This window comes from Sorex fumeus, unplaced genomic scaffold, assembly GCF_029834395.1.
Source record: "Sorex fumeus unplaced genomic scaffold, SorFum_2.1 ptg000015l, whole genome shotgun sequence".
Taxonomy (NCBI): domain Eukaryota; kingdom Metazoa; phylum Chordata; class Mammalia; order Eulipotyphla; family Soricidae; genus Sorex; species Sorex fumeus.
The window spans coordinates 8311966-8336476 of record NW_026606072.1 but is presented as its reverse complement, the minus strand read 5'-3'; the positions used below and the strand labels follow the sequence as shown (position 1 = coordinate 8336476).

Below are 24511 nucleotides of genomic sequence, written 5' to 3'. Positions count from 1 at the left end.
GCTACAGCAGCATGCAACAGGAATGAATGGAGATGTTACTGGCCTCTGCTCAAGCAAATCGATGAGTAATGGGATGTCAAGTGACCAAGTAATCAAGCAATAATAAAGAGAATGGGAAGAAATCTGGGTATTAGAAATACAACTGTGGCTTGATGGTGGTGATAGCCTCTCTCATCTGCACATATGTCCAAACACATGGAATTGTATATATTTTCACATGTTGATAAATGGTTAACAAATTAAAAATATTTAAAGAACATATTAATCATTATTCATGGGTATATTCTTCACAATTCAATGTTATATAGATTAAAATTCCAAAGGATAGTGTTTTTAATGAGCTTTTATTCATTATCCATTTTAAGTTTTTGTTACAATGTATTTATCAGTATCAGAAAAATAGCGATACTATTTATATATAAAAGCATTTTAAATTCCATTTAAGCCCATTCATTTCACCTCCTACAGCTGCATTTATGTTTTCACAAAAGATGAATAAGAAATAAATAGAAGACCAATGCTTCAACTGATCTACCTGTATACTCCCCCTGAAAAATGTAGACATGAAACCACTTTAGAAAAAAGTACTCGCTCAAATATACAATCACTTGATAACTCAGGCATGAATGATGGTGCCTACAAAAGGAGAGAGGGGGAGGAGGACAAATTACAGGTCTCATGTTTGATTCACAACTAAAGAAACCCCCCAAAGAGAAAACTTCCAAAGAGAAAAGTGAATGTTTGTTCTCAAACAAAAGAACCCAGTGACCACAGTGTGATGAAGCACTCTGACATTTCCGTGCTTCCACTGGTTCCCAGATTAGAAATCCCAACACGTGGAGCTTGCCTCAGCAGGTAAAATGCCCTGCTTTGCATGGGATCACTGCATCTACCTTTTCCTATTTGAATTCCACTTTACTCAAGAAAGTTTCTTCATTTTTTGGTTTCCCTAATCAATTTGTAGACTTTGTTCTGGCCAAGGGTAAAATCAGTCACACAGAAGAGCATCTGTGGGCTTAACAATGCATTCAAGATTCTCTAATTTAATCCTTTAATTTTCAGATTTTAAAAAAAGTAAAATTCATAAGGAAATTGGAAATTTTTCCAAATCACACAGCTCATTCATGCATAGTTTCTGAATATTCTTCTTCCTGACTGACATCTTTCAAAAAAGAAAATCAAAATGAATTATCCGGGTTCAGGTATGGAAGCAAAAGGTATGTGTTTCTACAGGAGTCTGGGAGTTAAGGAATTCAGAAGAAACTGTAGGAAAGGAATAACCAATGTGTGCAGTGTTGGAAGAGCTGACTAAAATGCCAGCTCTGCAGAAGTGAACTCAGTCACTTCAGGCAAAGGCATTCCCTGACAGCAGACCATGCTACGGATCCTGGGAGCCTATGGGGCATCCTCTGTGCAAGGCCATATGCTGGTGATGGAGATGCTTTGTCCGTGGCACCTAAGGGCACCAGCCTCACACTCTGTCATCGTCTGTTCCCGGCCATCCACTTGCACACAAATGCTAAATCCTTCTTCCTCGCACTCTGATGCTTCTCTGCAGACACATTTGCTGTTCTGGGCTGAAAAAAGAGAGAGATAAACACTCAATGGCATTACCGCAGAAGTGGAACAATCCAAGCACATTAACACCAAAGTCAGATACAGTGAATAGAGTATTAACTGACACTCCCACTCACACAGGCAACCAAATGCGCACCAGAGAAGTAGGAATAGGGAAATAATGCACTTTGTTCATAGGGGATGAGGGGGAGAGGTGATGAATTGGTGCCAGACTTTCTTTCTTTTGGTTGAATCTGAACATAGTGGTTGCCTCCAACTACTCTCTGGCTCTGCTTCCACATGTGCTATGCTGTCCAGGTAAGCCAGAAACTGATGCATCCTTCAGCCCCCAATCGAGAGTGACTTCAACAAAGAGTTGATCACCAGGGCTTAAGCAGAGAGAGACAGAGCCACGAAGAACTAAACTTAGTTTGAAAGAGAGGGCACGAAATGCAAAGGGCTACAAGTCCTAGAAAACCAAGCCAAGAAAGAACTGTGGAGAAAAGTTACGAGTGCCTTGAGGGTCTGAGGTTGAAATATATGAACCAAGAGTTCCCTGAGAAAACTAACAAGAGCAACCAATGGTGGTGCCTCAAGTGACACATAATCTCAGTTGTACAAACCCTGAAAGGTGTTGGAGGAAGGTGCCTTGTGGGTGGAGGCCCAGTGGGGAGAAACTGAAGAACTGACCAGAGCCTTACTGACTACACCATGCAACTCCCAAATTTACAAATACGGAAACAAGGTCTGTGATTTGGTTCTGTAACCTCTCCCCTCCTCCCTGGCCAGATAGCTAAACCACAAGTGGTTGCAATGCTGTTGGTGTTAATCAACATTCAGTTCATTGTTATTTGGATATGGTATGAAAAAATTGAGACACAAACTCTTTCTCCTCTGAAAATTAGATAAAGAGGAGGGAAGGCAGATAGTACAGGTGTGGAGATGTTTACTCTGCATGCTTTCAATGCTGGTTCAAATCTTGAGCACCGCCACATCCCTCCCCCAACAAAACAAAAATCCAAAGATAGAAAAGGTCACTAAAGTTAATGGGAACGTCAGACTGGTTCAGCCTTTTTGGAAAACAGTATAAACATTCCTTTAAAAAATCTAGGAACTGAGCTTCCATTTGACTCAGTACCCCCACCTCTCAGAATATACACGAATTTCCCCTAAAAATGGGGAAAATTTGTACCCCTGCACTGGTGGTATTGGAGCACTACATGCTTTAAAACAATTGTTTAATGAACAACTTTGTAAATTACAGTGTTTTTAATGAATTTTTTTTTGCTTTTGGGGTTACACCCGGCGATGCTCAGGGGTTACTCCTGACTCTGTACTCAGGAATTACTCCTGGCGGTGCTCAGAGGACCATATGGGATGCTGGGAATTGAACTCGGGTTGGCCGCGTGCAAGTCAAATGCCCTACCCACTATGCTAGCGCTCCAACCCCAAAAATTAATTTTTAAGAAAAGACATTTGCACCTTTATGTTCCTGGCAGCATTATCCATAGTAGTCAAATTCTGGAAACAACCCAATTGTCCAAGAATAGATGAGCTGATAAAGAAACTACAGTACATGTACACAATAGGTTTTTACTCAGCCATAAGGAAAGACAAAGTAATAGAGTTTGCTATTATATGGAAGGACCTGGAAAATACCATGCTAAGTGAAGTTAGTCAGAGGGAGGGAGACCAACAGAGGGAGACTGACACTGACACAGAATGAGCTCTTTCATATGGAGAGTGTAAGAAAGCATAATAAGGGAACAACCAATGAAAGCCCAAGGACAATGGAATGAAAGAACATGAGAACTGGTATAGCACTGGAAGCATGCCACCTGAGTGGGCCGGGAAATAGGAAAGAAAGGGGGCACCAAATATAGCCAGGGAAGATCAAATGGTAGGAGGAGATGGTGCTGAAAGGTGGTAAAGTGGTTTGTATGAAACCCTATCCACAACAGTATAATGACCCATAAAGCAAGACCTACATATTTTTTAAAATTCCCTCTTGTAGAGACTGATTGGTGGGTGGGAGGCAAGGTGAGGCCGGAAGGAAACTGGTGGGAGGAAGTGGGCACCGGTAAAGGGATTGGTGTTGAAATAATGTATACCTGAAACCCAGTCATGAACAACTGTGCAATTTTGTGGTGTGGTGGTTGATAAAAAAAAAGGAAAATTTTAAGTAGCTAAAGTAAACCCTTATCCATTTTAGGTAAGTCAGAGAAAATCTTTTATCTATTCTTTTCAAATCTTCAAATCCTCCCTATAACTTTTAGGGGAAAGTATCACCTTGGCACTAATATATTTGTAATATTCCTTAATACTCGTTAAACTCACCTTATCACAAAGAAATGGCATCTCTCAAACTCCAAGCTGCTTCTGGCTGGACCTATGGTATTTTTGTTCCATTATTTATATTTTTACAGATACTAATAATTATGGCAAGTGATATTTCCTTTTTTAAATGTGATATGGAAAAAAGTTATACAAATTTTGTGAGTAGTTTTTTCTGGAGGGCAGAATTCTGTATAGCCAAGAACAGTTTAAGCTTGTTAAAATTTATCAACTTTTGGGGCTGGAGCAATAGCACAGCGGGTAGGGCATTTGCCTTGCACGCAGCCGACCGGGGTTCAATTCCCAGCATCCCATATGGTCCCCTGAGCACCTCCAGGGATAATTGCTGAGCACAGAGCCAGGAGTAACCCCTGTGCATTGCCAGGTGTGAACCAAAAAGCCAAAAAAAAATTATCAACTTTTTTGATAAACTTAAAGCCATTATAGGGAGGATTAGTCTATGGTTGGAAACCTGCCTCAAGTGCTGGGGGAAAAGGCAATTGGGATAGAGAAGAGACCATATGACAAAGATAGTTGGAAATGATCACTCTGGAATTGCCTGCTGAGAGTAGATAAAGGAACACACACAATAGCCTATTAGTATCTGTGCTGCAGACCAGAGTGCCCAGAAGGAATAGCAGAGAGAGGGAGAAAGAGAGAAAATATGTGTGTTGTGGGGGGGACAGAGAGAGAGAGAGAGAGAGAGAGAGAGAGAGAGAGAAGGAAAGTGCCTGCCATAGAGCCATAGAGGCAGGCTGGCGGGAACGGGGTGGCAGGAGGGAAACTGGAGTCACTGGTAGTGGCAAATGGACTTTGGTGAAGGGATAGGTGTTGGATCATTGTACAACTGAAACCTGATCAGCTTTGTAACTATGTATCTCATGATGATTCAATTTTTAAAAATTGTTTTTAATTTAATTTTTTTAAAAATCCAAGGCAGGAAAAGAAAACTTATAGCCAGTTATCAAGTCTTTCCTGTGTCTATTCACCAAATTTTCCTCTTTTCTTCCCATAAACAACACTTTGTTCCTCATCAGGCACATTTTAGCTGGATCCGTATATACCAAATTGCAGTTCTTTGACCCCAAATGAACACTTTGCCTTTTGAATCGCTTTTTAATTCTCAAGCTGATATTTATTTTTTGTCCACTTATCATAGGTTTGCAATACTACAGAATTTCAAGGGTTTAGTTTCACAACTCCCTATATGTGTTTTACCCCACTCCTTTTAGCAGAGTTCCACACTATCACCAAGGAAAACCCACTCAAATCTCCCATTCTCCACCTCGTAGTGACAGTATAAAAGGACTCTTACCATCACATTTGCCCCATAATGGACACACACCACAAGCTTTTTCAGCTGAAGCAGGCAGGGTACAGCTCTCCTTTCCAGTTAGAATGTAATTTCTACTCTGACAACGAAGAACATGCATCTTGCAAACTGTCAGAGGCAGTATCCTTTGGCTTCTCTCATCTCGAGCACATACATTCAAAGAAGATCTGAAAGAGAATTTTTTAATGACATAATTTACAAGATTCTCATTCTTAAAATCCAAAGGTAGGAAGTAAATTGATAGAGAAAAAGACAGAATCATCAAAGATCCAACAAACAAAGAGAGTGCAGGCAGCCAATGTCATTTACTGCAGAAGAAAGGAGCTGCTCCCAGCCCAGCAGTGTTGAGAATCCATGTCCATGTATACTGATTGTTCATCAGCTGGTGATGGGGTTCCCAGGGCAAGATGAAGCTACATGTTGCAAAGCTCCTTTTGTAAAGTATCTCTGTTCACCAAGACTGGAAGTAATACAGCTGGTAGGGTACTTGCCTTGCATGTGGCCAAACTGGGTTCAATCCCCGGCATCCCATATGATACCCCAAACACCGCTAGAAGTGATTCCTGAACGCAAAGCCAGGAGTAACCCCTGAACTCACCAAGTGTGAGCCCACGTCCCTCTCCCCCTGCAAAGTATGTTTTTACAAAATAACTTAGAAATATTTCCTTAAAGATTTTTCACTTTTTTAAGCATTGGTTAATTAAGTTAGTAAGACTCAGGTTTTCACAAATTCCACTAATTGGAAAAAACACGTTTTTAAACATGCGTAAAGAAAGCATGACTGTAATAAAACCTCAAGGCATTTCTATAATGTATATAAAGTCTATATTTATTTATACATACTCACTTCTAATAAATTCTTCATCTGACCCAGAGTTAAATTTACTGTGAGTTATTTACAAAGCAAAGTAAAATCCTTTTTTCTGCTTATTTCCAGTTTATATAAAAACTGAATAGCTTAAAGGACAGAGCCTGTACAAGGCCACTTCCTTCACTATCTATCTGTCTTTGAAATGAAAACATGATACTATAAACAGCAGGTTGTGGATAAATTACATGAATCTGCAAAGTCAGAAAGAGGATGAAAATGAATTGAAATAAATAATTATTAATAGAGAATTACAGCACAAAAAATCAGAACATTCTTGGTGACCATTCTACTTCACCCAAGAAGTTGCTGAATTTTAAGAGATCACCACAATAACCATTATCCAATGCAGTTAGATTGTATAGCACAAAGTGTGTGACTGCAAAGGGCAAGAGATGTTTTGAATGACTGTAAGAACTAAATTAGCAATCAGCTTAATTAATGCCTGAATAAATAACTTTTACATTTAATAAATAACTTTTACATTTACTTTTACATTTAAAAAGAAAAGAATGGAATTAACTTATTTGGTAAGAAACAAATAATTGGTGATTAAATTTGTGCTTTTATTCCTAGTCTTAAAAATTACAATAAGTCTAGGTCAGCTTGTGTAAATGCCCAGTAATGTGTGTGAATATTTATTATTTACATTATCTTCTTTAAAAGTGGCATCCTAAATGCAATATAATTTTCTGAATTGCATCCTCAATCACAACAAGGTCATTAGCAGAAAAACCAATATGGAAACATCTATAGTTTTCCAAGCACTGTTGCTCTAAAATTTCTATCTTAGTTTTGACAATTAAATGACGTCAAGTTTAAGTGAGGGGTTAATATTATGGGAATATGGGTCAAGGGTACAGGGAAATTAAGATTGCAAGCTCTCTAAAATCTAAAATTATTCCAAGGTGAAACATATCCCAAAATGTTGATCAGTACTTCTCAATCAAGGAAATTTTGTCCTTGGAATTTCTTTACAAATGCCATGAGATACTTTTGGTGATCACTGAAGAGAGATGCTACTATTATGGAATGAATAGGATACAGAGGTGCTGCTAAAAACATCTTAGCATGCACAGAACAGGCTCCCCAACAAAGAACTACCAGCCCCCAAACTTGATAGTTGTGGGGGTTGAGAAATCTACATCAACGAAATCTAACATTAACACACTTCTTTGTCCTCTGCTTTCAGCAGCATTTAATCAAGGGAAGCGGTGGCAAGAGATTGAAAGGAAGGGAAGAAAATGCAGTTGGGGAGTTTATTTCCCTGCCTTACTCCTAGGGGATTTGGTCGTTCTTGCCATGACTCATCCTAAAATGTCATCTCCAGAGAACCCTTTTGTCTGCAAGTTTTCATCATACTCCAGTCCTTGCTCCTTCAGGGACCTGGCGGAGATGAATCCCCTAGTTATTACCAGTTCAGGATTACTGCCCTGTGACTTGCATCGTCCTTTACATGCCCGTACTTCTATAAATAGTCCCAAGAGCAAGCCTCCTCTTGCCCTAATTTAATCATGCCATCTATATCCAACAGAGACCATGTCACGACATCTACTAATTACTTCAGCTAGCCTCCTGCAGAGATTTCAAGCTGGATGGCATTCTTCTCATGCAAATCTAGGAATAGATATTTCAAGAATAAGAAAAGCAGCTACTATTTTCTCCCCCTATGGGGAATTGAAGAGTTTATGTCTTACGGGCATTTCAGCCCTAATCTTCTCAAGCTCTAAATCCTTAAGTGACAGTTTTGTCATTTTGTCCCATTTCCTTTTATATAGGACAAGCTGTGCTTGAGCAGTCCTTCAGCTCTTTTGGCTGGATGGATTAGGATATCACTTAACCTGCCAGTTCTCTGTCCAGGTGACCCAAACAAATAAGGGGCCATGATGGATTAGATGAAAATGCAAAGACCTTTACCTTTGCTGAGTGGAATTTTGATCTAACTTTGACTAGTAGTAGGAAATCTTCCCATTTACCTTGAATCATATAAATGAGAGAAATGAGCAGAGAGAACTTACCCACATTCGTAGGGCATTTTACAAACACATCTCGAATTCTGCAGTTTTTCCCAACGCTGACATACAGGCACTGCCTGTGTCACAGATGTGTCTAAAAGAAAAGGGTTAGACAGAAACAACCACTAGGAGAGTTTCCTGTGTTAAGTCATGTTATTTTAATTATTGAGCCAGGCTATGTAGTAATCTCAACTGTGGTAATTTCGTGTAATTAAAAATATGGGAGCTGAGGATGCCGTCCCACAGGAGACCATGTGGTTATATGTGTAAGGCTTGTAGGTTAATCCCTAGTGCAAATAAAACAAAACTGTACCAAAACAAAACTGTGGAGGAGTCTTTAAGAGAAAAACTGTGTCTTGGAGCACCCTGCAAACAGTTTCACTGATCACAATATTTTCATTTCTTGATTCTTGCATATTGATCTTGCACTTCTTCCTTTTCATTGTTATTGCTTTGGGGTTTTTTTGTTTTTAGACCATACCAGCAGTGACCAGGGTTTAATCCTGACTGTGTGCTCAGGGTCACTCCTAGGGAGCTCAGGCGACCATATGGGATGTTGGGGATTGAATTCAGATTGGCTGTGTGCAAGGCAAATACCCTAACCACTGTACTATCACTCTGGCCCTGTGATCTTACACTTTTTATTAACTATAATATTTAATCTTTCTTTAAAAATGCCCATTTAAGAGACAAGGAAACTAAAGGTCAGAATAGTTAAGAAATTGGGGTTAGTTTGCACATTTAACGAACTAGTTGAGTCAGATTTATGTCCATATTTATCTGAATCCAAAATCAGTCAAGGAGATTTTCTTTCAACAAGAAGGTAGTGTCTATAAATTGTTCCTTATTTGAACTGCATTTTATTCAGGGTGTGAATAATGGGACAGAAAACAGCAGCATGACTTGTCCTAATATAGGACCTGGCTGGTATCCGAGATCTATAAGATTCTCTCATGTGTGACCTCTTACAATGGCCAGATAGCCTCCTCTCATTAGTGAGCAAATGTCTGGGGGCACATACATTAGTAAAATTCTTTCTGTTGCTGTGTATTTTCTACAAAAGCTAACCATCATTCTAATTCTAACAAGAAAGCACCTTGGTCCAGCTTATGAGATGACAACTTGGTTGCCATCACTTTGGCTCTACCTGATTAGAATGTGAATTGTCAAAAACATCAGTTACCACCTTGTCCCTTCATTAAAATGAAATCCAGTGACATATATGTTCCCATTAAAAAATAGTTCCCTGTTGGATCTAACTCACAAAAGTTTATTTGATTGCACAAACTTTAGAACTTCCATACTTTGGAAAACATACAAGCTTTGGATATAACAGCAAAATCCCAGAAACAATTTAAAAGTGTATATAAATGGTAACAATGTGAAGCAGTCCTGAATGTCCAGCAATGTGTGTGAATATTTATTTTTACGTCATCTTTCTTTTAAAATGGCATCCTAAATGCAATATAATTTTCTGAATTGCATCCTCAGACACAACACGATCATTAGCAGAAAAACTAATATGAAAACATCTATATTTTGTCAAGCACTATTGCACTAAAATTTCTGTCTTAGTTTTGACCAATTAAATGATGTCAAGTTTAAGTGAGTGGCTAATATTATCGGAATTCTGGTCAAGGGAAATTAAGATTGCAATTTTTCTAAAATCTAAAATTATTCCAAGGTGAAACATACCCTAAATGGTATTAATCAGTACTTCTCAAATCAAGGTAATTTTGTCCATTAGAGTTTCTTTACAAATTCCATGAGATATTTTTGTTGGTCAGTGAAGAGAGGTGCTACTATTGTGGAGTGAATAGGATACAGAAATGCTGCTAAAAATATTTTAGCATGCACAGGACAGGTTCCCCACAAAGAACCGCCAGCCCCCAAACTTGATAGTGTGGGGGATGAGAAATCTGCATGAACCAAATATAAATTTTAATTATAAAGCATGTACAGAAGTTCCATGTTATAATTAGAAGTTTACTTCAATCATTGATAGAAATGAAATTTCTGATGTTAAAGTTTTCTAAAGTTTGTTATAATTCTGTTATGAATAATTGATGATGGAATTACCTATGCCAAAGACTTTTGCATTTAAGAACTTAACTGTTATTTTTATAGACTGGTTAACAAAAGAAACACAGTATTGAAATATAGCACAGTGGATAGGATACTTGCCTATATGCAGCCAACCTTGGTTCAATCCCCAGCACAACATATGATCCCCCAAGGCCATCAGAAGTCACTTTTCATTGCAGAGCTAGGAGTAAGACTGAACATTGATGGGTTTGACCCCAAAACACAAACAAAAAATTTTTGTACTAATACCTGATACTGACTGGGGAAGAGAGAAATGAAGGGTTATTATTTCATGAGTGCAAAATTTCACTTTGAGGAAATTTGAGGAGAAAGAAGACAAAATGTTCTGAAGACGGAGGATGGTGATGTTGCATAACAATTGGAATGTCCACATGGCCCAACAACTATACTTTCAAAATAGTAAGCTTTATGTTATGAAAATCTTATTGCAATTGTTTAAAAAGATTAAAATACTAGATAGAGGGCATTTTATAACATCAACCTTGGAAGCTGGCAAACCTACAATTTTTGTTTGTTAGAGACAGATTTTAAGAATAGTTATTGTTCCACATCTTCCAAAAATACACCCAGGTATAATAGCATTCTTAATTAAAATTTTAATAGAATTTTCTACTGAGTGGGAGAGAATTCATACCAAATAGTTCTATAAAATGAGTGAAACACATTTTAGAGAGACAAGTAAATAATCTCATTTGCAGTAAAAGAGCAACCTCATCAACTATATATTGTTCTCTTTAATTTAAGAATTATTGGTACAGGCCCATTACTTTAAATATCCTGAAGAAACTCATTTATGTGTCAGCATATGTGGAAAGCAAAACTATCATCTCTGAGATGGATCTTTGCAAGCTCAGAAGCTCATGGGAACTGGCATGGACACACAGCTCTCGCTCTTCTCCCTGTGACTCAGGAATGGTTCGTGCCACTAGCAGTCATGAAGTAGCCTGTGTTAGTTCCATAGGAACATCCCCAGTCTGTTTACCCCAGTTGGTTTAGAAAAGACCTCACAGAAACAGTTCCGAGACTCTCTGCTCTCTGCCCCACACGCTCCTTTCCTGTACTCACTCACTGCTCAGGCACAGCTCACTCCAGGCTCTCCACACCTACACTCTCCACCTATGTGCTACACTCATGAGTCCCTAGCTCACCAGGATAGTAGTCTGTAAAAAACAGCAGTATGTCTTACCTGCCCTCCCTTCCCAAAGGGTCTTTGAGGGGATACCTACGAAAAATAAAAGGCTCCTTTCCCAAACTTGTGCTGTGAGGTCTCAGTTACTTTGTTCAGTGGACCCTTGTTTTAGTCTCTTGTCTATTTGGTAAATTTTTTGACCAACCTACCACTCAAGCCCCTCAGGATCCAGACCCATGTAACACCTTCAAGTCACTGGATGCTCCATGCAGCCTGATGGTTCTGAACCTCAATTACGCCACTAACATCATTCAGGGAATCTACTATTTACTTCATCCTCACAATCAATGATTAACTTTAGCATTGAATTGAAAGCATGGATCAGAGAAATAAGATACATAAAAGAAAGCAAATTTCTTTTCTTCTTTGCTGTTTTTAGTTATTACAAGCACATTTTCCAATTATTCAACAATGTTCCAGCTGGAGAGATAGCATAGGAGATAAGGCATATGCCTTGCATGCACTAACTTTGGTTGAATGCCCAGCACTATATATGGTACCTAGCACTACATATAGTCCCTGAGCATCATCAGCGGTAGTATCAGAGAACCCTGAGAACCACCAAGATGGCCCAGGTGCCCCACAGCATCCAAGTCACACAACATTCTCAGAACCTTTCATAAAACCTCCCACGTAGATGACTGAGAATCACAGGGCCTCATGGTTCCTGAGCCTCACTTAAGAGACTCAAAAGGAAATGAAAAATGTTTTTGGTGTAGAGAGATATTCAGTGGGTCTATAGGCAGCTGACCCAGGTTGAATCCCCAATACACCAAACGTTCCCTCAGTGTCTCCAGCAGCAATCCCTGAGCACAGAGTAAGGAGTAAGCTTAAGCACTACCAGATGTAGGACCCCCCAAAAATATTATTTTTAATGTTGACTACATCTTCCACTCGAAGCCTCAGCTGAAGACCCTGGGCGTGCTGGGTCCCCTGGACCACAACTGGCTCGTGGAGAACAACATTGCTGGCTGCCCACACCCGCTCATCCCCTCCGACCACTTCTCCCTGTTTGCCCAGCTCAAGCTGGCGCTGCCTTTTCTGCCCCCAGTGAATGGCCTTCACCTCCTGGGCAGGAGCTAGTCCTGGCACCTGCCTCCAGGGCAGGAAGTGGTTATTCAGCACTCACCTCCCAGGCAGGAGGCTATTCCTGTTCCCTTCAGGAAGTGCCCTGCTTTCTTCATTGGAAAACCCATCAAAAGCTGAAGTTAAGGGGAGTGAGGTATCAGAGAGAGGGAGAGAGAATTTTGTTTTGTTTTTTTGACTTAGTGATTTAAGTTTTCCATATGATTTTGGACCCAGGCTAGAGAGATAGCACAGTGGGTAGGGCATTTGCCTTGCACGCAACTGACCCAGCTGACCCGAGTTCAATTCCTCTGCCCCTCTCAGAGAGCCTGGCAAGCTACCAAGAGTATCTCACCCGCACTGCAAAGCCTGGCAAGCTACCTGTGCCGTATTCGATATGCCAAACACAGTAACAATAAGTCTCACAATGGATACGTTACTGGGCCCGCTCGAGCAAATCAATGAATAACAGGAGGACAATGCTACAGTGCAGTACAGTTTCAAAAAAATATACATTATTTCTTCCATGCTGAAAATAGAATCCAGAGCCTCACAAGTGAGAGGCAAGTGCTCTACCATTGAACTATACCCCTGTCTTGATATGGATTGTTTTAAACATAAATCCAGGGCCTAAGAGATAGAACAACAGGAAGGGTGCTTGCCTGGCATGTGGTGAATGGGAATTCAGTGACCAGCACTCAAATGATACCCTCAGCACTACCAAAAGCCATCTCTGAGCACAGGCCCAGGAGTAAGCTCTGAGTACTGCAAGCTGTGGGAGAAAAAAGTTTCATCCATTAAATGTCTGTAAAATAAATAAGCATTATGTTGTAGACTTGAAACTAATAAAATGTTACATGCCAATTATATCACAATTTCTTGGAAAAAATCTTTAAAAATACGTCATTTGGCTTATTAAATTTCTTCCTTAAAGACCATTTTAATGTTTCTGCTGTTCAAAAATCCAGGATTCGGGGCTGGAGCAATAGCAGAGCGGGTAGGGCGTTTGCCTTGCACGCAACCGACCCGGGTTCGATTCCCAGCATTCCATATGGTCCCCTGAGCACCACCAGGAGTAATTTCTGAGTGCAGAGTCAGGAGTAACTCCTATGCATTGCTGGGTATGACCCAAAAAGCAAAAAAAAAAAAAAATCCCGGATTCTTGGAATTCTATGATTCAAAAGAACTTCACAAACCACAGCACTTTTTCTACAATGATTTCAGCTTTGCATCATTAAATGAAAATGCTTTGAAGTATCTAATTTAAATAATACTATTAAATGTCCTGAGAATTCCCCACACCAAAAATGAAACATAAATTATGGTCCCAACTCTGTACTTAATAAAAATACATTTGAAAACTCAGAAAAGAAACCAAATCACGTTTAAGAAATTCTTAGTGCTATAACCAATGGATAGCGCATCCTTAGGTGAAGGGAGATTTTAAGCGCAAGTTTCAGAATCTTCCCATGCCTCCCTCTCCTTTGGTGGCATCTGCGAGCCCATCGGTGCCACAGGGTGGAGGCAAGCATCACCTGCACGAGAGCCACCGGGCCTCAGCACAGGCTGCCCACAGGACGCTCGTCCAAGAGCAGACCAGGGAGCCGCTCACCTTTTTGCACACAGCGAACACTCTTCATCTCAGGACTCCACTTCAGGCTAGAGCCACAGAGAAAGGTTGAAGGACCTTCTAAGGACATGGCACCCGCACAGGAGAAAGTCACCTTCTCACCCACAGCATAGAACGCTTGGTGCGGTTGGCTCTGGAGACCATCTCTCAATGCTGGCAAAACACAGGCAATTTCTAACAACAAAGGGGAGCAGGATACAAGGGTCAGAGCTTTTCTAAACTGTCCATCTTGGAATGTATACATACATACATACATGCATACATAAATAAATGACAGCGTGGAAGGGTACGGCTACCTGTTCTGCCTTTTTTTTTTCCACAACAAAGAACAAGGTGGAAGGTGTGAGTTTGTTCTTAGGGTGTCCTAAAAGTCGCATCCCAAACTGTGTGACATGTGGCTGATCATTGACTCCAGCAAAGACAGCTCCCACCCTTCTATCATGCCCTCAAAGCAATGTGAGAACCTTAAAGGAATAGTAAGTTTGATCAGCAAAGTCCCGCCTCTCAGTTCACTGTTAAAATCTGGCTTTCCACAGCTGACACTTCCCTCTCTATTTTAGTCAAGTGCCACTTGAATTTTTAAAAACTATTCTCGTATGTATGATTAGACATTCAATGTCCAATTAAGCATTTTACTATCTGAAATTTTCCAAGAACAGCGTTTAACCTTGCAATGTAAAAAAATAATATATATATACATATATATGTTATTTGGGGAAGGAGTTGGCTCAAAGGACTGGAAGACACATATTCCATCTCTGTCACAGCAGAGGGTACCAAACACTACTGAGAGTAATCCCCACCTCCTGAGCACTGAGGTAAGAGTACTGAATATGTCCGAAATTTTAAAAAAATACATGTTCTTTGGTTTCCATCTCTTCTTACGTGGTGATATGTATTAGCTCCCAGCTGCTTGAAAATGTAACAAGAAGTAAAACTGAAAATATGCATAGTTAAGGAAAGCAACTTGGGTGGCAATTGAAATAGGAATCCTGACCATGTATGTTAATGGGCTTGGGATAATATCCTTAAAAAAAACTAATGCTCTATTTCTGTATCATTGTCACTAGAATATCAATTCATTCACTTTCAAAATAGCATTGATTGAGTGTCTATATTTTGGAAGATATTTTATGTGCAGCTGGGGATATAGTAAGATACGACAGATGTTCTGAATGCAAAAGGATAATAATCTGTCCGCAAAGTGTTTATTTTTGCCCATGACACATATGTTGGTATCACAGTCATGACAAAACACATAGGTTGCACAAAATTAGAGGAAAAGCATTTTTGAGAGTATTAGAGGGCAGTGGAAGTTTGAAGCTACAGATTCCAGCAAGAAAGAAAGTCTAAAGTAGTGATTACATTTAGTAATGACTTTCTCCTTGAAGAAGTTTTTTTAATTACCATGCTAAGAAAAAAAAAAGGAGTTAAACTGAGGAGAGAGATTTAACTCAGCTGAAGGAAAGAAAGAAAAATAAAACTAAATACAAACTAAAAAATTTGATAATAAGCTGAGGATGGCTCGAAGTGGGTGGTACAAAGTGCAGATACACTTTCTTACATACCTATATCTGAACAGAATATAATATCAAGATTTAAGGAAGTAAAAAGATCATGCTACAATGAAAGAATGAGCATGTTTTCAGTACACTCCTGAAATCGGAACAGGAATATAGGGCATTTCAGGAAAAAGGGAGTCAAGCCTTTGAACTCTCATCTCCAACTGTATACTGCAATGGAGACAACTCACTATGACACTGCATCTCCCCGAGGTGCCACTGCAGGTCTTCTCCACACCTGGCAACAGGATCTCCAAGAAGAGAATAGCCTTCGTTGCAAGAATACACTATGCTTTTCCCAACAGGAAACATGGTACTTTTATCCTAGAAAGAAATAAAGGAGACAGGAACATCCCACCTATTTTCACATAATCATAACTACCTGTATGTATATCGATATAGAGGGCCCATACATAATACTGATCTTTTTAATGTAGGAGTACTGTTATTTATTCAGTCATTGGTTAGGCTGATTGAATTGGCCATGAATTCCACAAAATAATACTGATTTTTAATCATCAAGCAATCTATATTAAAACAAGTGATTCAGAAAATCAGTCACAAAACATTTTCATTGCATGAATAGAACAAGAACAAACCCTTAACCCTGGATAATAAAACTGAGATCATGATGTAGTGGAAAGAGAAGGCAAGAAGACCGGGGCAGGCACGGGGATAAAGACAGGGACTAGAAGCAACAAAAAAAAAAAGCAGTGACAGAGGGCCTTGGATATTTTGGTGGTTGGTGAAGGTGCAGTAACTTTATACATCAAAACTATAATTGTTAGCACTATTATAACCATGTTACCTAAATATAACAGTAATAAAGAATATTTTCCCTATATAATATGAGCCAACAAACAACATTGGTACACCATTAATTTAAATAAGCGATTAATACTTGTAAAAATAAGTGACTTATTGTTCCATAAATGCCTGGCGCTATACTCAGCATTTCACTAAAATTACTTTACTCTGCCCAAGTAACTTATTTTCTTCATGATTTTAGAAAAAAACATTCTGTCACAAACTTTTGGAAATAATCTCAGTCACTTATTCTTTCTAAGATTTAATGGGCTACTCTTTGAAGAGCTTGCCTAAAAAAAATGCCAGGATGAATAGAGAGAAATATTTTTTAAATTTAAAATAATTTTAAAATAAATAGAGAAATAGAGAAATGTTTGAATCCTATAAGCACATTCTGACTTTTAGGGAAAGGATAGTGTTGATCTTCTCCCACCTGCCATCCAAGTTCGTCCTGTAAGGGAAGTGCTGCAGGGCTCATGGGGCTAAGACCCAGGGAGATGAGCTTTCAGGGTGAAGCAAGGAGGAATTTGACGTGTGAAATTAATAGCCTTTACGTGTGAACGTGAAGGCTATTAATCCTGTCTGTTTGAAGCATCTCAGGGTGCCTTTCTTTTTTTGTTCTTATACTCCACAAACCGAGAGGAGGGTGAGGTGAGGGTTGGACATGGTCCAGTTCTGCTCAGAGCATTAAAGAAGACCCCTATGAGGCCTCCTCCTCACAATCAATCTTTTCCTACTGGTGTCTGGAGTTCCACTCCATCATGGGAGTTAGAAGAGGCCCAGGTGATACTGAGATTCTAAGGAAAAGGGGAAGGACACGTGATCTTCTTAGGTTCTTCTTGTCTCAAGGCCTTGTACTGACTTCCTGAGGGCCATCTCTGCTGTGAAATCTAACTCAACAGTGCCCTTACCTGAAAAACTGTTATCAAAACCATTGGAAACAATTTTTTTTAGAGTCACAAGCTCTGTCCTAAGTCTACAGAATGAAAGACAGTGTGGGACAGATCAAGAAACGTAGTGTTTTTCTCCTTAAAGAATACTGCAGGCACTGGAATTTGGGACAATAGCTTCATACTCACTGAAGTACACAAGTTTTCTGGTAGAACACTGTGTGCATAAAGCCCTATTATTAATAGAATTTTAAATCATATTATCTTTTTTAAAAATTTCTAAAATGAAAAGTTTATGAATTGAAAAAAAGTATATGAGTTTGTCTCATTTCATTTTCAGAGCATGTTTTCTTTAGGGTCATCACAGATCAGAGTAACTATAGTCAGTGGGACTATATGTGCTCTCTCTTCGCTAACTCCCTAACCTCTCTCCCTGTCTCTCTTTCTCTCTCTCTCTTTCTCTGCCTCTCTTTCTCTCTCTCTCTTATACACACACACACACATCAGCAGCAGCAGCAGCTATATTTTCGGAAAGATTAAAAAACAACTCCTCCCCCCATGTGTGTATATCTAAGGGCTTGGGATTTAAGAAGTAAAATTCTTCATACTGGATCATTGTATAACTGAAACCCAAACACAAAAATTTGTAAGTCTACAACTGTACCTCATGGTGTTTCACTAATAAAAATATTTTTAAAAAAATTTAAATTCAAAAAAAGTAATAAAAAAAATTCAAAAGAAAAAAAAAAGAAGGCAAGATTGACAGATTGAAAGACTTCAGATGAACAGTATCTCCTATGTGAACCTTAAAAACTTCACTAGGACTGGGGCCAAAGCCTCATCATAACAAAGAAGGGCAAGAATTAATATGGCCTAAAGCCAAGAAAATTCCCTAGAATGACAAAGGGCACATGACTTAGGTTTCTTGCTAAACATTAGCATCGAAAAAATAAAATAAAATAAAATAATGCTCCAAGAACAGTAATTACCTGCCTCCTGTAATAAACCTTAAGACATACTTATATTTTACTCTCAAGTCCTACAGTTATGAAAATTTTGTAGCAACTTCATTCAGTTTTCGTACAAGAATAGGCCAGATTTTCTGTTGAAGTACTTGCTTGTTGGTGCTTACTTTAGTGTTCAGAATGGAAACATCTTGTAACCTGCTGGTAGGATTACATGTCTAACTCATTGGGCAGTAATATTGATTTCAATGGATGATAGACTGCCTTCTACAGAATTCTAAGCACTTTGGGTCAAAGAAAAAGTCACAAACTAAAACCTTAACCATGAAAACCAAAATGCTCTCATAAAGTATTTTAGTACTGTTTCATCATGAGAGAAGGAAATAGATTACGACACCGAGAGAGGGAGCAAAGAGTACATATGAAGGGAAAAATATTTTTCATAACCAACTTGAACAAATCCATCTTTCAGAGTAGGAGGTGATGGACAGAACTCTGTTGGAACCAAAGACAGGGAAAAACAATGTGGTTCGAGCAATCTGCAGGGAAAAGGAAACAAAACATAATTAATGTGAGGGAATTTCACAGCCTAATAACTACTTTTCACCACAGAAAATATTAATTTGCATCTGGAGGGACTCCATTCATGTAAAAACACTGATGTGATCATTTCTCATTCTCAGAACCAAATATCTGACCACACACTGTAACACAAAACACAAACATAAAATGAATCTTTATAACTATTACATCAGTAGTAACAATTAAAAAGCACCAAGAAACAAAAACTAATAAAGGCCTTTGCACAACACAGTTACTTTATGTGATTCTAGAAGTCACCTGTATCAGACCTAATTTTTCTCCTGTTATTTTGCTCTGAAATTCCTTTAACAAGGGTTAATTTCATACTACAAATAAGGTAATTAGAAGTAGTGAGCCTACAAAAGAGACAGAAAGAAAAAAGTATAACAATTTTTAACTGTGTTTCATCCTCAAGCAAACCCACAATTGCCAGTTTGCCAACCATCAGACTGGGATAATGGTTGTTTTCTGAGCCACCAAAAACCTGAGAATAAGACATCGCTTCTCTTCTCATTTATAGCATCTTTTATCAACTGGCACGACTTTCAGATTTTCTTAAAATTGTTTCCTTTATCAAAGGAAGTTAATCAGGACATTATAAACAGTGGACTTCACACAGAAGGAATTCTGCCTCCCCCACCTGCAATGCATAATTCATCAGTTAAGCACTTCTGAGCTCACTTTTGCAAGGTTCTGCCAAACAAGATCTTGGTGTCAGACAACTAATCTAATCAATGAAAAATTCGCATCTCGAGAAGCTGACTATGCTTAGTCAGGGATTTATCTGAAAAGTCACATGACAGTTATTGGATATTCATTCTATATCTGCATCCCTACGCACATTTAACATAATTAAGTTCTGAGAATGTTCTATTATCATCATTCTAACAGAAGAGAGATGGCAAATTGCTAGTCCAGGGTCAAGGAGGAAGCAACTGCTCATACACTGAGCTAAACTGCCTCCCACTTATTTAGCCTTTACATTTTTTTTCCTTTTGGGTCACACCCAGCAATGCACAGGGATTACTCTTGGCTCTGCACTCAGGAATTACTCCTGGTGGAGCACAGGGGACCAAATGGGATGATGGAAATCAAGCTCAGGTCGCTGCGTGCAAGGCAAACGCCCTACCCACTGTGCTATCACTCTAGCCCCCATTTATTCAGCCTTTTGAAACACCTGTATCAGGAAAACTTGAACCTCACAAGAACAAGTTGGGAGCAGCATGCCGTCCTCCTTCCACTGACTGCTCAGGGGAAAAGCTGTCACTGATTAAAAACATCCATTCAACTTATAAGTCTTTCAGTAGCAGTGATGGTGTATTGCGTGCTCACTGCAGAGGGAACCGTGTTCTATGAGACTGCCAGGAGACATGGTCTCCATTACCGAAAATGCTCCAGCTCCTCATCTTCGCAGGATCTGCTTTCTGAAGATTCTCCCACACAAGATTTCCCACCTCCACTGGGAGTAGGGTTATTGCATGACCGGCTCCTTGTTTTCCTTCCTTGAACACAGGGGCTCCAAGAGGTCCAGCAGCTCCAGTCTCCATCCACTCCTCCTACGAGATGAGTGACGAGTGCCTCAGAAAGAGCTTGTTTCAGAGCTTAGTGCAATTCAGTGATTAGCTGCAGAGACAACTGAGGTATTCATTACTTCCATTCTCTTCACTGAGGTTTTGTGTAATGGTCTGAATGTTACACGCCTAAGATTGTCCATATTAAGGTAGCATTACCAATTTTTAAATCTTTTTAATTTTTGGCAATTTTGCCAAAGCCTTTGTATGTACCTTTTATCCTTCATTCACTTTTCAAAATGAGTCGAGGTGAGCAGGAATGTAACCATTCTCAGTGGTAGTATGATTCCTAAGGCACATACTGACACACCAAGTTCACACTATATGAGCTTCCAAAAGCCAGATCCAAATTATGTTCCAGAATGATGGCTGAGTTCAGGCCCTGTTTGTCCCCCACAAAACTTCTCAATAAGGTAAGTTTCTGTTGGGAAAGCAGTGATAGGACACTTAAACATAAACTACCAGATACTCCAACTGCCAGTCTCAGATCTGGTACTGTACAAAGTGAGGAAAAGCATAAGCAAGAACAAATGCTCCTGCCTGTATACCTTCAGGATAGGTCAGGCCTATCCTGACCATCTTCCTTCTTACACCAGGACCAGTAGACGACTAAGTTCTCTAGTATTTTCCCTACTCTATTCACTAGTGTTTGTAGGAGAGAATATATGTGTACCTGACCTGACTCCTAAGAGCTTTGATTTCCTGCCTAGAAATTTATTTCAGTAACCATTCTTCTGAAGAATTGTTGGTGTGTTTATGGGTGTGTTTACTTCTCCTAAAATACTTCTACTGTGACCCATATTCCTCTTCCTCTTCCCCCACTCCAACTCGCTTCTTCATATCACACATAGGCACAAGCTAATCTGTATTTTTATGATCTTCCTCATATTGTCAAAATTAGAAATTGAGTTAATAAGGTGGTTTTCTAAATATATTAATAGGAAGCATAGTTTATTGCTATATTGCTACCCCTTTCTTACCAGCAGGGGGCACTTCCGTTTATGTGATAATGGAATCCAACCCACAAAGGAATGGATCCTAATTAAGAAATTTTCATTTACCAGGACAGGCCACTTAAGCGAGAGCCAGGGGAGCATGCCTTTCTCATACTTGTCTATAAGCAACCATAGTGTCTCCATGTACTTACATGTTTATCAAGTGGATATTAAGTGACTAATAAAACTCTAGGTCAGGTGCTAAAAAGATCATCCTGACCTTAAGATACAAGCTTTCTAGGGAAGACAGATATAAAAATACATGACAAAATCTAAATATACATAAGTTGTCTCATGCTTTACCTACTCATAAAGCCAACTCCACAGAGTTCTGTATCAAAGTGCTTAAAGCACCAAACAAACTATTGGCACACCACAGAGGTTCAACAAATACTTATGGGAAATTAAATAATGATATATAATATAAAATAGAAATAGAGGTGTTTCAAAGAGCTTTCCCTCAGAAAAGCTAGGCAATACATACACATGCATCATAGGCCTACATTAAGGCAAAATGAAATGACTATGGAAGAAGAGAAAGCATAAATCTACTTTAGGCATAAAACTCTTTTCATGGAAAATGAGTAATGGAAGACACTGTCAACCTGATTGATCAACTGGAGAAAATCTTGATTTCAGTAGTTCTAACCCAGGGGTGGAATATGATGGAAGATAAAAATTTAATGTTTATAGGATCTCTTCCAAAAGAAGCACAATCTCAAAGGGAAATGTTCATTCACTTTTCCATAAGACCAGTATAACTAGAACAAGTTCAGTGCACTCACCCGCTTGATCCCCTACAAGGAATCCTTGTTCACATGCCACACCAAATGTGCCTGGTTTGCAGGAGCAGTGGCACTGGGTCCCTTCCACAATGGCCACACCACCATTTTGACAAGGCTGGCAATGGCAGGGGTCAAATTCATCCAGATATTCCTCAAGAGCTCGTTTCAAGTACAGTCTTTTCACAGAGGCACAGGGCACTTCTTTCACCAGCTCGTACAAAGGTGTCAGCTTTATAGATAAAGGCATCAAGTTCAGATTTAGGCAAGAATATTTAATCAAAGATTTAGGCAAGAATATTTTCCTTTGGGCACTTATGCTCAACCATTTTAAAAAATCAAAAGCTACTCTTAGTTTGAATACCAACTGATTCTTGTTCAAACAAAAAAGAAAGTAATTCACTTTCTTTGCAAGATAAACCTAGAAAAGAAATTGACACTGGAGAGGGAATATTTTTATACCCTGTGTGCATACATTAAAAAATTTTTTTAAACAACAGAACATTTATTTTCTAGCTATTGGAATGTTGTTTTGAAAACAATGTACTTTCCTCCCTGCAGAGAACAGAAGAAAGGGAAGTGCACTAAAATAGAGCAAAGAAGCAAATGCAAATTAAATTTAAGGTCTGAGTTCCTGACTCTGGAAGCTGTGATAAATCCCTCTACTGGAAGTGGTGATCTTCTCTTGCAAGAAAAAGTTAAGACAGTTTTTTCTACGTTAGTTATGTACACAGAACAGCAACTGTGAGATCATGAATGTGCTTACCAAGCTTTTACAACCTGCTTTCCCAGAAACAAAAAAGCTCTGATTTAGAGCAATTCCCAACCTTTGCAGAGCAAGTAGCCTTGGCCAAAATATCACCATAATGTCTCTGAACCAGAGCTGGGATGAGAGATGCATCATTGGCTTTTGAGAAAGTCAGTATGAGGTGGCCACATGCTCACCCTGCGAGCATGGAGATTCTCCCAGAGCCACCATTCTGCCTCATTACCCACTGTCTCTACTCAGGTGCTTCCGAGCTGGTCAGCACTGCATGCTCATAGATTATAAGTCATATCTATCTGTGTTCTTCCTGTCCAGTTGTTAAGGTAGCGTAACTATGACCATTACAGTCCTGTATTGAAAGTACATCGTTGCAAATAAAAAGAAAAGGAATATTTTTCCCTAACCAACAATTAAGGATTTTTAAAGGCTTACATGTTATATTGACCATAAATATAAGCCATTATGAATAATAATGGAAGTTAAGATTTCTTAGGTAATCACACTTGCTCCCTTCAGCCTAATATTAGAGGCAAGTGGTTGTAGTATGTGGTTAGTAACTAAGGAGCTATTATCACTGAACCACACCCCTCAGTGAGCTCAGGGTTTACTCCTGATTCTATAATCAGGGATGACTCCTGATGGTGCCTTGGGGGGGAAGGAGGTGTGGTGGGGACCACATGTGGTGCCAAGAAGAGAACAGTAGTGAGTCACAAGCAAGGCAAATACCTTAAACCCTGTATTATCTCTCCTGTCTTTGTCCCCATTTCTTAATCTCTGGGAGTCAATCTAGGACTTTGTTTGACTCTCAGGGAAATAAATAAACCACAGGGGCTGAAGCAATAGCACAGCAGGCAGGGCATTTGCTTTGCACGTGGCTGACCCAGGTTCGATTCCCAGCATCCCATATGGTCCCATGAGCACCGCCAGGGGTAATTCCTGAGTGCAGAGCCAGGAGTAACCCCTGTGCATTGCCGGTGGAACCCAAGAAAGAAAGAAAGAAAGAAAGAAAGAAAGAAAGAAAGAAAGAAAGAAAGAAAGAAAGAAAGAAAGAAAGGAAAGAAAGAAAAAAGGAAATAAATCACAGAGCTAATTCTGCTGTAGCACAGGATTTGAAAATGTGCACTATTTCCATGGATAGGATGGAAAAATATGTGCATGTCACAAATTTTGACTTTTTTATGTACAACTTCATTCACAGTGACTACCAGGTAGGGGGTGGAGCGATAGTACAGGAGTAAGGGCTCTTGCCTTGCTCATGGCCAAGCTTGGTTCAATCCCCAGCACCACACATGGTCCCCAGAGCAGCACCACCAGAGACTACTCCTGAACAGAGCCAAGACCAGGCCCAGAGACCACTAGATATATAGACTCCCTTTCCCCAGAAAGAAGTACCAAAGAGAGACAGAAAACTGGATATAACTCAACTGAAGTTCACCTAGTTGACCACCTAACCAATAAAATACGCACATGGATCTGATGTGAGAGCATTTGCAG

The 24511-nt window shown here is 39.4% G+C and overlaps 1 protein-coding gene across 1 annotated transcript in view; it reads right to left on the bottom strand.

The window, feature by feature from the left end:
* Nucleotides 1-335: 335 nt before the first annotated feature.
* The window catches only part of C7 (complement C7), a 69690-nt gene continuing 45514 nt past the window's right edge, over nucleotides 336-24511 (bottom strand). The window contains exons 11-18 of the mRNA XM_056112126.1: nucleotides 22255-22483; nucleotides 20288-20459; nucleotides 18773-18860; nucleotides 15851-15983; nucleotides 14080-14271; nucleotides 8111-8201; nucleotides 5207-5391; nucleotides 336-1577 (exon numbers count right to left, since the gene is read on the bottom strand). Coding sequence (XP_055968101.1) covers nucleotides 1396-1577; nucleotides 5207-5391; nucleotides 8111-8201; nucleotides 14080-14271; nucleotides 15851-15983; nucleotides 18773-18860; nucleotides 20288-20459; nucleotides 22255-22483 — 1272 coding nt within the window. The 3' untranslated portion in view covers nucleotides 336-1395. The remainder of the gene's footprint in view (nucleotides 1578-5206; nucleotides 5392-8110; nucleotides 8202-14079; nucleotides 14272-15850; nucleotides 15984-18772; nucleotides 18861-20287; nucleotides 20460-22254; nucleotides 22484-24511) is intronic.